We start from the raw sequence: 16,575 nt of genomic DNA on the forward strand, positions 1-16,575 counted from the left end.
TCCTTCAGGAATTGCCATCAACTATATTGTCATCACCTAACCTCACTCCGGCTTGTGGAAAGGGGATGAAGAAAGGAAAGGACATGTTGGGAGCATCGTAGGTATTAGTTTTTCTCACATCCCATTGGTCAGATGCAAACTCCAGATGTGGTGCCAGACCTTATTACAGGGGAAGCTGGGAAATGAAGCCTTGTAACTGGATGGCCACATGCCAACCATAAACATCTTTTATACTGTCCTTTCTAACGTACATATTACATTTTAATGAAGTAAAACTAAAATAAAAAACATTTTCTCAGTTGGACTAGGCACATTTCACATGGTCAGTAGCCACATGTGACTAATGGCTACTGAATTGGACCACGTAGATAACAGAATATCTCCGTCAGTGCAGAGAGATCATTGGATTGTGTGCTTGTAGAAGGAGAGGAGAATGGATAGTGAGGGAAACTAGACATTTCTGGCCAAGGGAACAGCATGTGTGATGGCCCTAAGCTGGAACAGCACGCTGAAGAACTGAGTGGCTGTTGGTGTTGCTGGAGTGTGGAAGGCGAGAAAGAAAGTGACCCAAGATGGGGTGAAAGAGGCAGAAGCAGATCATACAAGCCACATGGTATATTTATTGGAAGAGTGACATGATGTGATATTCACTTTAAAAAGGTTATTCAGGCCACAGTGTGGAGAATGAATGGAAGAGACAACAGGTGGAAGTGGGAAGAGTAGTAAAGAGGCAATGGTAAAAGTCTGGTGAGAGGCGAGATGATTGGCACACGGGTGATGGCAGTAAGGTAGAGAAAAGGGGATCTCTGGGCACATTTTGGAGGCGATGACAGGGCTTGTTGATGGGTGAAATGTGGGGCAGGATGAAAATGAGGGATGAAGTATGATTGGTGTTTCTGACTTGAGCAACCTGAACTGTTGGGGCATCATTCTCTGAGAGATAAATAGCTTTGAGGAGGAACATTAAGATGTTTATATATGTATGTCAGCTTGTATACTTGTGACCTATTTCTGTCAGTGGAATTGTTTTGTGTGAAAGAAGTTGAATGGAGAGTTCCTGGTGCTGAGGTGCTGGGGTGCTGGGGTGTTCCCCCCTGGCTCTAAAAGTCGACCTTTTCTTTTGAAAAAGACATTGACAGCCCCCAAAACCTGGTGACCGACCAGGTGACAGAGACCATGGCCACCATCTCCTGGGAGCCGGTGCAGGCCACCATTGACAGGTACCTGGTGCGCTACACCTCTGCCGACGGAGACTCCAGGGAGGTGCCCGTGGGGAAGGAGCAGAGCAGCACCGTGTTGACAGGCCTGAGGCCGGGCGTGGAGTACACGGTCCACGTGTGGGCCCAGAAGGGGGACCGGGAGAGCAAGAAGGCCGACACCAAGGCCCTGACAGGTACTTTGAGGGACCCAGGCAGGGAACCCTTCATACGTGCCAGGTGTGGGGAGGGGAGCAGGGAAGACCGTGTCACCTGAGGACATTTTTCAGAGGGGTTCCCTTTTTACCTTTTTTAAGGTCATATGTTGACATGATGGTTCAGGCGAATAGGAAAGGGTGTAGAGGAAGGGGTGTCAAAATAAGACTGCGTGACTGTCCAAGATGGCCGCCTCCCTGACCGCCCTGCCCCGCCAGCTCCCATGCTCCCAGTGCCCCCGAGCCCTGGCTGGGCCTCAGCTCCAGCTCAGAGCACGGGGAGGCCAGGAGTCTCGCTGTTTCCCTCTTCCCGATGGGGCCGCGGTGGAGCGTCTTCCCTCACTGTCCCTCCAGTCGGTGATCAGGGGCCTGATGCCTGTCTTTTATGTGTGATGGGCCTCTGGTCTCACTGAGCTTCATGGCCATCAGGCTTTGGGGGTCCTGCGAAGAGCACTGTGCCCACCCCGAGGTTCACAGTCTCCTTAGTCTGGGCAAGGCCAAGTCCCCAAGGCCACTGGAGTTAGAGGGGACTTGAATTTCTTTATTAGTAGTTACATTAACAGGAGTTTTTAACCAAAAAAAGTGATGCATGTTTATATAAAATGAACTGAGTTTCTGTAGAAAAACTATTATCCACATCCCAGGCTCCCTAATAAGAATGCAATTCTCACCCTAGCTGGTTTGGCTCAGTGGATAGAGCATAGGCCTGCGAACTGAAAGGTCCCAGGTTCGATTCTGGCCAAGGGCACATGGTCCGGTTGTGGGCTTGACCCCCAGTTGGGGGCTTGTAGGAGGCAGCCAATCAACTATTCTCTCTCATCATTGATGTTTCTATCTTTCTCTCCCTCTTCCTTTCTCTCTGAAATCAATAAAAATCTATCTAAAAACAAAACAAAACAAAACACAAATGGATTTAAAAAAGAAGAGTGTTGCTCTCCAGCCCCGGCTGGTGTGGCTCAGTTGGTTGGAGCATTGTCCTGTACACTAGTACATCAAAAGGTCATGGGTTCGATTCCTGGCTAGAGCACATACCTAGATTGCAGGTTTGATCCCCAGTTCGATCCTAAGTCAGGGCACATATAGGAGACAACCAGTGTTTCTCTCTCACATCCATGCTTCTCTCTCTCCCTCTCTAAAATAAACACAAACATATCCTCAGGTGAAGATTAAAAATAAAAATAAAAATGTGCTTCTAGAGGCAACCAGTACCTTCCTCTTTCTTCCCTTCTTCCTTCCTCCCTCCCCCATTTTCTTCCCCCCCCCCCCCCCCGTTCCTTCCTTCCTCTCTTCCTTTTACCTTCTCGTTGCTCATTTTTAAAGGCAGCAGTATTACCATGTTTCTGCTTCATGGACATATGAGTAAGATAGACACCTCAAGTCCATTACCTGGATGGTGGGCAGTCACAGAGGGGGCAGAGCCAGTCTAAGATATTTAAATCGCTAGGTTCTTCCTGGCCAGTGTGGCTCAGCTGTGGGCTCAATCCCCAATGTGGGGCTTGTAGGAGGCCGCCAATCAATGACTGTCTGTCATCATTGGTGTTTCTATCTTTCCTTCTCCCTTCCTCTCTGGAAATAAATAACTAAATAAATAAATCGCTCAGGTTTTGCTTTGACTTCAAAGCGGGAAATTCAGTTTTTCCGTGGGACAAGGACACTAAAACCCATACCAGATGTTACGCTTTAGAAAGTCAAACCAAGCTGACATTGCAGAAATTCTGCATTTGTCAAAACAGCCTAAAACAACAGCTGCCTGATTCCTATTAAAATACTGCAATTCCGTTCTGAGCCGAAATGCTACTGGGTATGAAATAGTCTGGAGGCATCTTTTTTGGGAACTTTGAAATTAAAAGCACCTTCTTTAATGACTTTTCAAGATGGAAATTTCCATTCATATCTCATTTGGTTGGAAAAAAAATAGTCTTCTGACCAATTACTGTGCTTTTGTTTTTCTGGTCCACCATGCACACATCCCGTGTTCCCACTGGCATGTGTGTGAGACAGGGCATGGGGACTAGAGGGAGAGCTCTGCTTTTGCTCTTTTCTCTTGATTCCTCCTCCCCCCTCCCTCCACCTCTCTCTCTCTCTCTCTCTCTCTCTCTCTCTCTTTCTCTCTCTCTCTCTTTTTCTCCCCCCTTTGCACAAACATCTCTTACATCCCTACCTCTTTTTGTGCAGAGCAGGCATCTCAGGCCGCACACTTAGATGTGTAAGAAATAGAACTTCATATTCTGTCAACTTAATGTCCATCATGAGCCCTACATTCATTGCTCGTTGGACATGGATTTCAGTGAATTTAGGGTCATGCTCCTTCCCCAGGGCTGATGTAAAGCCTTGTGTGGTTTCCAGATACCTAGCTGGGGAGCCCACTCTGGGGGGCACCCTACTCTGAATGCCTGTTATCCTTCCCAGCAGCTGTTTGCCAAGATGCCCTGGTTTCCGTGTGCAGGCTTCGGATCTGCACTCGCCCATCGTTTCCACACCAACGTGGGGCCTACCAGCTCTGAATCTAGCCACTGGTCTAGATTGCTCCCACCCATCATCCTCTGTGGGTCTGCTGGGAAGTGGGCCCCAGGGTCACTCCCCCTGGGAGGGAACTCACCCCAATACCAGTTCCTTAGTCCTTGTCCTTCCAATGCCTTTGGGAACAAAGGTCATAACGGGCTGGTGGCAAGGAAGAATAGAGCCTGCGTGATGGCAGAAAAGACATGGGAGGGTATGTGGGCAGAGAATGGAATATATCAAAAATTACTTCCATTCCGTTAGTGATAATAATTGCCTGACTTTTGATATACAGATATCGACCCTCCCAGAAACCTTCGTCCGTCTGCTGTGACCCAGTCTCAGGGGGTATTGACCTGGGCACGCCCCTCGGCTCAGATCGATGGCTACATTCTGACCTACCAGTTCCCAGATGGCACCACTAAGGTACTGCATCCTCCTGCCTCTTCTCACGGGGCCCATGCCCAGCCCCATAAGAAGCAACTCACTGGGGTCAGCTTGATTGCTGGTCCCATGACAGCCTGCTGATAAGCGAGGTGGTCCTTGTTGACCACCTGCCGTGAACACTGGGTCTCATTAACCTGTGCCTGCTCCCAGCTGATCATTGCATGTTTGCTGACCACACAGGGCCCATGTTATTTGTTTATCTTCCCCAATATGTGTTAACTCCATGAGGACAGGGACTTTTTGTCTGTTTTGTTGAGCGCCTACCACATATGTAGCTGCTCAATAAAGATTTATCGAATGAATTATTAACCCTTATTTCAAAGATCATACTGCCCACATGGAATCTGAAGGCCAGTAAATTTGGAAAATTGTTGTCCTCTCTCCTTGATGAGGAAGAGAGAGGGGAGGAGGGCAAAAGGAAAGGCACATTGATTTAATTGTTGCTCCAATGACTCCTTAGACAGCCCTGCTAGAGGCAGAAATACAGGTTCAAAAGGAGGCCTATTGAGAAACCAACCATCTCCCTGCCTCGCAGATATGGGGATGGTCTCCTCACTTCTCAGCCTGGCGTTGAGTGCCCCAGTGTGGATCAGAGGGCAGAGGTCTTGGGAGACTGGTGGGTCCCTTTCTCCCCCCATTGCTGCTGCCTCATGCTGGCTCCCAGCTCCAGCACCAGCAGGAGGCCATTCAGGAGAAGCAGCAGGGAGGCACTGGGGTCCTGGGCTGCCCCTGAGCCCTCAGAGACAAGCACTGCTGCCTGAGAGCTGCTGGCATCGGCCCCGGGGAATGTGTTGCCGCCAGGCTGCTGGGGCGACACACTGAATGTCCCTTCCTGTCTCCTTTGTGTGGTAGGAGGTGCAGCTCGGACGTGGGGACCAGAGGTTTGAGTTGCTAGGCCTTGAGCAGGGCGTCACCTACCGTGTCTCCCTGGTGGCATTCAAGGGTGATCGCCGGAGCAGGAGTGTGTCCACCACCCTTTCCACAGGTACGTGGCTTCCTGCACTCTGAACAAGACCGTCGGAGAGGCCGAGCCCGGGAGAGGCCAGCAGAGTGTCCCAGGAGGGGTGTCCACAGGAGGGGTGTCTGCGGGAGGGATGTCTGTGGGAGGGGTGTCTGCGGGAGGGGCGTCCGCGGGAGGGGTGTCCACGGGAGGGGTGTCCGAGGGAAGGGTGTCTGCGGAAGGTATGTCCGCGGGAGGGGTGTCTGCGGGAGGGGCGTCCGCGGGAGGGGTGTCTGCGGGAAGGGTGTCCGCGGGAGGGGTGTCCACGGGAGGGGTGTCCGCGGGAAGGGTGTCTGCGGAAGGTATGTCCGCGGGAGGGGTGTCTGCGGGAGGGGCGTCCGCGGGAGGGGTGTCTGCGGGAAGGGTGTCCGCGGGAGGGGTGTCCACGGGAGGGGTGTCCACGGGAAGGAGGTCCGCGGGAGGGGTGTCCGCGGGAGGGATGTCCGCGGGAGGGGTGTCTGCGGGAGGGGTGTCCGCAGCAGCGGTGGCCAGAGTTGTGGGTTCTCTAGGATGGGAATGGGCGGGGTACGGGTTAAGGAGAAGCCCCTCCCCGGGCAGAGAGACGAAAGAGAGGAGCGAAGTGGAGTGTTACTTTGGGTGCAGTTGGGTTGGAGAGGAAGAGCTGTGAACTTGACCTTGTTTCTAGTACATCTGGAGGGTTTGATGAGATCAGAGTGAGTGAAAAGTGAAATGTGAGTGAAGAGTTGGAAGGAGCAAAGTAGTAGGAGGCTATGAATCATTCCCAAGCGAAGTGAATTAACTTAAAATAGGGACTGGCCCGCTGCCCTTCTAATGAGGCTGCCCTCTGCTCGGCTCCTAGTTGGTGCCCGTTTCCCACACCCTTCGGACTGCAGTCAGGTCCAGCAGAACAGCAACGGCGCCAGCGGCCTGTATACCATCTACCTGCACGGGGACGCCAGCCAGCCCCTGCAGGTGTACTGCGACATGGACACGGACGGCGGCGGCTGGATCGTGAGTGACGCAAAACATGACCCTCACTAAGTATGACCTTCACACAACTATGAGCCTCACATAGTATGACCCTCATACAAAACGTGGCCCTTGCCCTAGCTGGTTTGTTCAGTGGTTAGAGCATCAGCCTGCAGACTGAAGGGTGCCTGGTTTGATTCCGGTCAAGGGCACATGCCTAAATTGTGGGCTCGATCCCCAGTAGGGGGCGTGCAGGAGGCAGCTGATCAATGATTCTCTCTCATCATTGATGTTTCTATCTCCCTCTCCCTTCCTTTCTGAAATAAATAAAAATACATTTATAAAAACAAAAAACATGACCCTCACACAAGTATGAACCTCACAGAAGTATGACCCTTACACAAAACCTTTAGAGTAACTGAGATGATTATTCTGATTTTACATAAGTACAGTGAGGCCCACAAGGGGATGGGCCTGGCTAAGTCACAGGAGTTAGTGACAAAGTGGGAACCAGATTTCAGGACTGCAGCCTCCTCCTCCATCACTGGTCTTCCTGGGGGTCATGTCAGGTCACCTGAAACACATGACCTCTTTGGGGGCTCTGCCCTCTGAACTGGAGCCCGTTGTCCGGGTTCCTCTTCCTGGCTCCTCAGTACAGAAGCAAGGCCTTTGATTTGAGAGGAGAAGGCCTGAGAGAAGGACACGTTCTGATCGTGCCATGTCTGCGTGAGGCTTTATTCTCTTGGCCATTGTCTGCTGAAACATGGCCCCGTCTCTGATGGCGGCAGCCTGACCCAGGGATCTGAGGCGCTGCCTTGGAGGGTTGCGGTCTGATCCTCTCATCTCCCCAGCCCCTGCTCCTGCACCTGAGCAGAGAGAGGCTCTCACTGCCCCAGACCAGCACGCGCTTGCCCACTGTGCACCCGCCACTCAAGGAAGCAGAAAGCTGAGCCCATCCCACTCAAACGCATTCATTCATACTCCCGCTCAGTGGCCTGGGAAACCAAAGACGCTTGAGCAGCCATGGATAAAATAATACCATCTGATAAGCAGGAACAGAGAAAACTTATTATCCGCACAGCTGCCTCCGATGGCTGAAAGGCAGTAATTGGATTGTAAGGGCAAATTCCAGGCTCATCTTTACAAATATGGGAACAGAAGGTATCCTAGGAGGTCTTCCACCTGACCAGACCCACAGGCTGCACTGCTGCTTTTCCTCAGCACCACTGAGCTCGGAGCATCCTGCCCGGGAAGCTGGAGGCCAGGTCCCTGCCCTGGAGGCCATAATTGACCTTGGCAGGATGTTTGTGCTGCCTAGTGGGCCTTTTCTGAAAGCCTGGGAAGGAGACGTTTGTCTCAGACAGCCTTCAGAGAGAGATCTGCCAGTGTGTCTGCCGGCCTGGGAATACCCATGAATTTCCCACAAATATTTGAGTGCCTACTATGTGCCAAGCACTATTGTACCGACTCAAGAACCACAAGAGAACCTAACAGACGCAGGAGCTTGCCTCCTACACCCTGCTCACGCAGAGGACCCAGAGAAAATGGCTCTGCGGTCTCAGTAACCCCAGGCCCACCCCTCCAGGCTGTGTGCTCTGGCTGACTCCTAAGGTGACACGTGGCCTGAGAGTCTGTAGAGTCCTCCTCAAAGCCAGCACACCTGGATGACACGAAGAGACCTGGAAACTTCTCCATCAAACCTCTCACTGGTGGTGTCCATAGTTTTGGGTTCAAGAGTCTGTTTGTCACTGAAAGATGACCTCAGCACATTGCTCTTTTTGGTCAAGCTCTCTCGTCCTTCTAGGGAGGTTCTTCACCGGCCCGGCAGCTGAGCCCAATCTGATGCACCGGGAGAGGGACTTGCCCCCGGGGAACGGAGGCCGAGCGCAGGAGCCTGCGGTGAAGACCCCAGGGAGCACTTATGTGTCTCAGACATTTCCATCTTGGAAGTTTTAAGGGCCACATTTTCCACAGGCATTTAAGTGAGATTTTATTTATTTTTCTCCAGTTAGTCGTTCAGGACATCAAGTAAGTCCTAGTGTACCTGGACAGCTGGAGCGTACAACCAGACAGAAAAGATCCTCCCCCCAGCCCCCAACTTCTGAGACGTTTTTGCCAAGGGGCCCTTGTTTTGCCAGAATAGTTCATTAAACTAGTTCACCTCCTAGAGTGGGAATAGACGTGATTCTCAGGGAGTCAGTTAAGGCTTCCTGATCAAGACGTCCACATGGTCCCCGTGGGTTAGTTCATTGGGAATCTGATGTAATAAAATGCAAACCAACACTTACTGAGATATAGTAACTTATATCCTTATATGCCAGGCTCCGGCCTCAATACTTTATGATTTATTTTTAAAATATATTTTTACTGATTTCAGAGAGAAAGGGAGAGAGAGATAGAAGCATCAATGATTAGAGAGACTCATTCAACACCCCACACTGGGGATCAAACCCACAACCTGGGCATGTTACCCTGACCAGAATCAAACTGTGACCTTCTGGTTCATAGATCGATGCTCAACCACTGAGTCATGACAACCAGACAATATTGTATACTTTATTATGATTCATGACCTTGCTGAAGCCTCATTTAAGTGCATGACAAATGGGCCATCTTTGTCTGACGGTTTAGAGAAGTGAGGCTTGTCAAGGTTAACTAACTTGCTCAAGGACACAGCTGGTGAGCGGAGCGCTGGGTCTCATCTGAATAGTGATGCGGAGAGCATGGAACCATCGCCCGGAGTTTCCCTGGCCAAGCTGGGGAGTTTTCTAACAAGGAAAAGTAATGAACAAGAATGCTCCCATCCCACTTGGGCCCTGTGTTCAGTTCATTGATTGGCGGCAGGGACCAAGTGCCTTCGTAATGCATCTGTCCTGGGGGCGGGATCGGATTGGAGCCTGAGCTTGTTACTGGGCGTGTATTTAGATGTGATGTTTGTGGAACTAACATCAGTGCCACCTCACCTTGGGTTCCCCTGTCTGTGATGCAGGGATGGTCCCGGGGAAGGGGCTGGAACAGTCTCCGTGCTAGGAAACTGACAATGAGCCTCAGAGTGTTAAGAAATGCTTTTTGGAGAATAGACTCAGTAGAGCTGGTATCCTCAAACTTTCCAATGGAAGGGTGAGGGGATCGGTGTTTTCTCCTGGCATCAGCCCCCAAACACTTAGCTGTGTGAACTTTCCCATCTGTAACGTGGCAACTTCTATACTTGCCCTGGAGCCAGCACTTACAATAGCAAAAGCTCAGTAAACGATTGCTACGTCAGTGAATCAATGAGGCACCAAAGAGGGAATGAGGGAATGGGGCATCTCTGAAGAAGGACTGGTGTGAAGGGGCAAGAGAACAGTGGAGCTAACTGATGTCATTGTTTGCCTGCCCTGCCCATGCAGGGATTAGGGATTCAGGCAGATTCCAACTTGTGGCACCGCCCTGTCCCATGTGGCCTTCCCGGAGGCAGAGGGCCCGTGGCAATGGAAGGGCGAGCATGGAGACCCCCCGCCTCCTGTTCTGTCTGTCCTCGGGTAGCCCCGACCCCAGCTCCTGTCCTTCTCCCCAGTCACGCTGCTGAGTGCTCAGAGGGAACGCCATCTCCCTTTCCAGGTCTTCCAGCGGCGGAACACCGGGCAGCTGGACTTCTTCAAGCGCTGGCGGACCTACGTGGAGGGCTTCGGGGACCCCACCCAGGAGTTCTGGTTCGGTACGGGCCCCGAGAAGCTCAAAGGCCGGGTGGTGCGGGGGGAAGGGGGGGGTAAGGGGGGGTCTTCCCCTTGAGAACCAAAGGAGTAGAAAATGCCCATCGATGGGGATTCTGCTAGGAGGCCACCCTGGCCCCAACAATGCTGCGCGTTCTGCCAGCCCGTAGGGGCCCCGCGCTTTCTCTCTTCCTTCTGCTCTGTGCTCCAGCAGATGTTCATGGAGAGTGAGGGAGCGAAGAATTAAGAAGTCACAGTCTGGATGCCCGGTGCCTGGGAGGGTAGGAGACTGCCCATGAGTCTCCGCCAGCTGTGAGATGGGAGGACAATAAATATAAACCATTGGAGCCTCAGGGATGAAGCCGATGGGGCAGGCTCGCCCCATGAGCGCCTGCACTCTGCCCTCCTGGTGGACACGGACTCCATGCTCAACAGCACGACTGCACCAAAGAAACAATAGCAGGAGAAAATGCAGCCCCTAAAGAGAAGGCGGGGGGGGGGGGGAGGCCCCCACTAGCAGAGGAGGTGAAGGCCAAGGTGACGTTCGGTGATTGGAATTCCTTGTTTCTAGGACTCGACAAGCTGCACAACCTCACCACGGGCACCCCCACCCGGTACGAGGTGCGAGTGGACTTGCAGACGGCCAACGAGTCGGCCTACGCCGTGTACGACTTCTTCCAGGTGGCGTCCAGCAAGGAGCGGTACCGGCTCACGGTCGGGAAGTACAGAGGCACGGCAGGTGTGCGCAGGGCTCCCCGCACCCCGAGGCCGCTGGCCCTGGTCCAGGCCTCGGGCTGCGGTGTGCACTTCCATCAGGGGATGGAAGACTGTCCTGAGAAGGTGCACGGTTCTCATGGACACACGAGGCCCGCTCCCAGCTGGGTGGGTCAAGGGACAAAGGTTCTTAAAGCAATCCTTGGCCATTGTAAGACAGAACATTGTACATGGACACACCCCCGCCCCAGCACACCCCAGCCAGTAAAAACCCTCCTCTTGTACCCCCAGTGCAGGATGCTGCCCCCTCGCTGAGGAATCACACTCTGAGCCGCCACCCCCTGGTGCTGCCCACCGCCCACTCGGCTGCCTCCGTGCACAGCCTGGGTGTGTGATTCCTTAAAGGCAGAAAGGTCAAAGTGCGGAGCCAGCGCTAGGCCTGTAGGTCCCGTGACGTCAGGCAGCTGTGACAGCACAGGGACAGCCGTTCCGTGGAGATGGGGCTCACCCTCCCTGGGCTGCGCTCTGGTGCTTATTTGTGAAGGAAAATCACAAAATTAATCCTGGGATGGTGCCATTGGACTATTTTATTAAGAGGGAGGCGTGGTTATTGTTTTAATGTTATAGTTAAGCCTATATTTCTAGCTTTTAAAATCCTAACAAGTAGGTCTGCTGTTTGCTTCTGCATGTTTTGACTTTGGGGTAACTAGGTAGGAATGTGTCACCAGCCAGATGGACAGACTGCATAAGACACGGTCTCTCCCCTGAGACCCACATGGAGATACATCAATGAGAATAGAAGATAACTTTGGCAAAGAGTCTAATAAGTGGTCAGGGGGTGAGAGAGCTCCAGGAGCGTGGAGGTGGTACGTGGGGGCTGAGGCAAGGCAGGGGCCTCTGCAGGCCAGCTGGCTGGAGTCGGGTCTGAAAGGGAAGAACTTAGCTGGGAGGGAGGAAGGGGAGTCTGGGACTGAGAAAGGAAATTGGGGAGTACCCTTAAAACCGCAGGCCTTCTCAACATGGTCTGCTCAGTGACCCCTAATGGCAGAAGACTGAACACACACTGTGATCTGAAGTGGCCAACCACTGGTGCAAAATTTCTTTCAGGTTTTAGGACTCAGTATTTTAAAAAGTCACATGAATTTTGCCTTTGCTCTTAGCTCCCAGTGCTCAGCATGGAGCCCGGTGGGTGAGCTTCTGTGGAGATACTGCCGGCAGGACCTTTCTGTCTAATCCTAGGGGTGTTTTATGTTGTAAAGAACAGTTCCTGAGTCCCAGATAGCTTCCATGCAGGTGGGTGGAGGGGGAGTCTGGTGACACGGAGGAGACAAGCTGGAGGGGTAGGACCCTGGATAAGCCGTGGGCTCTAATGTATGCGAGTTTGCTTCCTCATGGGACTTGTTTGTGAAGGTGATCGGTAAACTCAGAGGCCAGATATAAATATGTTTGTTTTCATTAAAACCAGCACTTAATTAAGCTTGGGATCCATAGGGACCCTTACTGCCTTTTGTGAGCTGAGTTAAAAAGTAAACTTATAAAAGGATCACACATGTGATGGGGAACTAGGAGAAAGGCAGGTAAAGTAACTACAGGTCTCCAGACACGGTGACATGGAGCGTGAGCCTGTGAGCTGCACAGAGAGCTCCAGAAGTCAGGTGTGCGGCAGGAGGTGTGAGGGAGCTGAGGGAGGAGACTTGCTCGGGACCGCTGAGCTGGGCTTCAGGATTGGTTAGGATTTAACCAGTGGAGAGCCGGGAGGAAGCGGTAAGAGAGGCACGAGGCTGGGCCTGTGCGCTCCACAGACGGAAGCTGCCTGTGGGACAGTGGGCTGAGGTTGTGCATCCGGAACAGCCACGTCACAGGTCCGCAAAGCCGGGGGAGAAGTTCACGTCTGTGTGGCAGGAAGTAGGACGTGAGGCCTGAGAGGATGGTGCCTACCCTCAGGAGAGGGCGTGGAGGAGCAGGCCCCCTGGCCCTGTGGGGAGGGCGCCTGAGTGACCTGCGGGAGGAAGGGCATGAGGAGGGTACAGGGGATTGTCGGATGTGGCTCAGGGGCTTCCGGGCTGGGCGGCTGGGCAGATGGCCGAGCAGAGACCGGGAGGACGGACGGGTGGTCAGGTGCTATGGGAGAGTCATGAGTTTGTTTTGGGATTTGGCTATTTCACGGAACTGTGATGCTTCTACCGAGCGTGTGTGAAGGCTGTTGGCGGACGAGGCCTAGAGTTTGGGTGGCAGACCGGAAAGAGGACCTGTGACATAATGGACGGGTCCCCGTGAAGCCCTCAGGCCCTCGCTGGTGGAACGCTCTCACCCTCGTCTTCTCTCCCGCAGGCGATGCTCTTTCTTACCACAATGGGTGGAAGTTCACAACGTTTGACAGAGACAACGACATCGCCCTCAGCAACTGTGCCCTGACGCACCATGGCGGCTGGTGGTACAAGAACTGTCACCTGGCCAACCCCAATGGCAGATACGGGGAGACCAAGCACAGTGAGGTAGGGGACTGGCTCTGCACACTCATTTCCCCAAGTGACACCTCAGGCGGGTTTGTCTGCCTTCTGCTTCTGAGGCTCCCAGGGAGGGCAGGAGTTGGTTTTCAGGCTCCATGGCCCTGGGTCAGGGCCCTTCTGCTCACCCCTCCCCATGGCCTTGGGGTCAGGGCCTCCTGCCACCTGCTCACCCCTCCCCCATGTCCCACACTTTCCGCAGGTGGGGAGAGCCCAGGCTGCCCACTCAGAATATTCACACATGATGTGGGTCCCGCTCCATCTCTCTCGACCAGCCCACATGGACGTGGTCTTGCCCAGCTTGGTGTGCTGTCACCAAACACTATAGGCTGTGGGGCTTGAGCAGACATTTATTTCTCACTCTCCTGGGGGCTGGGAGTCCAAGATCAAGGTGCGGGCGGGCTCCGGTCCTGGTGAGAGCCCCGTCCTTGTCACAGAGCAGAGAGCTCTGCTTCTCTTCCTCTTCTTAAAGGGCAGAGTCCCCCCTGGGGGCACCCACCCTCAGGCCCCCAGCACCATCACATGGGGGGATGGCTTCAGCTAGCTGTCCCAGGTAAACCAGAGCTCTTTTTCTCAAGTCCTGTGATCCCCAGGGAAACAGAGTCCTTTCTGCCGGAGCTCAGACCCATCCCTGGGCCCAGTTCATCCAGAACCAGCCAGTCTGCCCAGAGCTCTCTGCTGAGCACCTGTCCATTTCAGAGCACAGAGGCACATCCTCGCCGCCCTGTCCCCTCCTGGCTCTGGAACTTTCCCCTCAGCGGTGTCTCCAGCTTCCGTGACCCGTGAACGTCGCCTTGACTCCTCACCGCTATGGGCATATCCTGCTGCTTCCTCACAGCTTCTTGATCCTTCACCTTTGTTCCTTCTCAGCATTAATCCGTGCCCTCGGGCACTCTCTGAGTGCCCAGCCTGGCTTTCTGCCTCCATCCCAGCCCCATCCTGGCCTCCGGGAAACCCCGCCCCGCACGCCCCTCGCCAAAGGCACTCACTGTGAAGACCAGCACACCTGAGGCCTGGGGACGGGATTGCTTTGGCCCTGACGGGCAGCAGTGGGGCTGACCCGGGTGGTTTTTCACAGGGAAGGAGAAAGATGCCCCTGGGAAGACAAGGAGGGGTGGGAGGCCGGGGATGGGGTGGGGGGGGGGGGGCAGCACCAAGGGGGCAGGCTGGGCCCGCCCAGGGACGCCTGTGATCAGAGACCAGCTGTTTGCAATGAGCAGCCAGCGGGCCCCAGCCAGGCCCGTGTCTGCTAATAAAGGACATTCATCTGGTTAATGTGCTGCTCACAGTCAGTCGGCAGGGCGTTTATTTCCTGTTTATTATTTACCTCACAAATTAAAACACACAGAATCGGTCACTTGGGCTCTTTATTGGCCAGGTTGCGAGGTTATTAAGTGAATTAAATATTGTGCTCTCCAGTCAGAAGACATAAAATGAAATTTAGTTTTCAGCAGGCTGTTCGTTACCCCAGAGCTAATATCTAAACAGCCTAAATTGAAAATGATTCCACACAATTGGCCAATTAATATGTTTATTTTTGCCTTTAATTTTTTGGAAAGGAGAAGAGTGAGGCAAAGACAATGTGATCATTGCTGGCCAGGCTGGCCCTGTCGCCTCCTGGGCTCACCCCGCCCCCACTCCCCTCACACACACACACACACACACACACACACACACACACACATACACACACACCTCTCCACCACAAGGGGCTCCCAGCCTGTCTAACCCCAGCTGCCCAGCAGAGGGCGCATGTTCCTAGATCAACCCTCACTTCCCTGAGGGTAACATCCCGGAGGGTGTGGTTTCCCAGGCAAGGACCCTCTTACCCTCTCCCCCCCAACATTCCTCTTTCTGATGTTGGCTTCTGGATGTAGGGGGTGAACTGGGAGCCGTGGAAAGGACACGAATTCTCCATCCCTTACGTGGAGCTGAAGATCCGCCCTCAGGGCTACAGCGGGGAGCACGTCCTGGGCAGGAAGAAGAGGACACTAGGAGAAAATTCTAGAACGTTCTGATGACCCATCTGAGTAATCATCGCGTGAGGCAAGGCCGGCCGGGGTTGGGGCTGTGTGAGCTGGGGGTGGGTGGGTTCTGGTGGCTGGTTAGTGGAAGCTGAGGGAAGTCAGCCCCGGGTTCCTGAGATGGCTGGTCACCAGCAGACACAGTCGCTCACCAAGCCCAGGCCACCTGCATTCTTTCCCGTCCACACGGACCTGAAGGCCAGCGCAGGCGTGGTTGTCCAGTGCATATGGGAGAGAACCACAAGGTCTTTCTTCCAGTCTTTCTTCAGTAACAGATATATAGGATTAGAAAAATAAATAAATAAAAAACAGAATCCAGCACTTTACCGCCTGGAAAACTCTGGAAGCGGTGTGTGACTATGAAGCTCTGCTAACACAAACCTTCTCTCTAGAAAGAAGCACCAAGGTGTCCCTGGCCCAGGGCCGAGGTCGCCTGATGCCGTGACCTCCCTCCTGTGACACTGGGTTTTGGGGAAAAGGGGGCACACCTTCCCCTTCCCAGAACGTGCTGGTGTGGTGAGGAAGAACAACGGGAGCCCAGGGGGCGAGATGGAGTCGCAAGGAGCCGAGCCCCGGCTAGCCCAGCCCAGCTCGTGGGCACCACGCCTTCCAGGTTTCTGCTGTTTCAAGAGTCCTCTCCCCAGCCCTTTGCATAAATCACGCTCACAGGCCTGCGTACGTTCTGAATAAATTCTCACTGGTTTCAACTGTAAGTCATTTGCCTCCTGGTAACTGGTTGCTCCCAAAGTCTTTTTCCTGCGACTCCTGCTCACGGCCCAGCCTCCCTCCCTTCTCCATCCGCCCCCTGGGGAAAGGTTAAGGTTGTGCCCAGCGGTGTGGCTCAGCCCCGGGACTTTTCAGAAAGTACCGGGCGTCTGAGGCGTGTTGTCGGAACAGGCACGTGGTCAGACCTTTCAGCTTATTTTCCTGTCTCTTTGGAAGGTTTTTCTGTAGGGAAATCAGTGACCGTTGAAGTAAGACAGATTCCTCTTCAAGAAGAAAATACTAATAAACCACCCGATTTAAAAGATTTGCCTGTGTTCTTCCCCCCACGTGAGTGCACTTGAAAATTCTAGATTTAACCCAAGTGTGAGTGAAGGCAGGGTCTGTGCACTTTAATGGGATAGGTTGGCTGTGGTCTCTTACTCGCATGATGGCAAATAAGGGTGTTTGGAAGCAGGAGGAGAGAGTGGGAAGGAGGACAACTGTCCCCTAAAAGGTGTACTTTATTTCCTTTATTGCCTCAGCTTCTCCCGGGTTTAACCTCTACTTTTGGAACTTAAAAAAAAAAAAATCAGCCTTTAAAATTTTACTCCTCCTCCCCAACCTTCCCTCCCTCCCACACACATTG

At 53.2% G+C, this 16,575-nt stretch overlaps 1 protein-coding gene across 1 annotated transcript in view; it reads left to right on the top strand.

Moving 5' to 3' along the window:
- Window positions 1–15,890, top strand: part of TNN (tenascin N) — a 36,871-nt gene extending 20,981 nt beyond the window's left edge. The window contains exons 12-20 of the mRNA XM_084866036.1: window positions 1,130–1,393; window positions 4,206–4,336; window positions 5,210–5,342; window positions 6,178–6,329; window positions 9,888–9,984; window positions 10,551–10,718; window positions 13,025–13,188; window positions 15,078–15,246; window positions 15,617–15,890. Of these exons, the coding sequence (XP_084722162.1) occupies window positions 1,130–1,393; window positions 4,206–4,336; window positions 5,210–5,342; window positions 6,178–6,329; window positions 9,888–9,984; window positions 10,551–10,718; window positions 13,025–13,188; window positions 15,078–15,218 (1,250 nt within the window). The 3' untranslated portion in view covers window positions 15,219–15,246; window positions 15,617–15,890. The remainder of the gene's footprint in view (window positions 1–1,129; window positions 1,394–4,205; window positions 4,337–5,209; window positions 5,343–6,177; window positions 6,330–9,887; window positions 9,985–10,550; window positions 10,719–13,024; window positions 13,189–15,077; window positions 15,247–15,616) is intronic.
- Window positions 15,891–16,575: the final 685 nt, after the last annotated feature.

Source organism: Pipistrellus hanaki (genome assembly GCF_964339955.1).
Source record: "Pipistrellus hanaki genome assembly, chromosome: 18".
Lineage (NCBI taxonomy): Eukaryota > Metazoa > Chordata > Mammalia > Chiroptera > Vespertilionidae > Pipistrellus > Pipistrellus hanaki.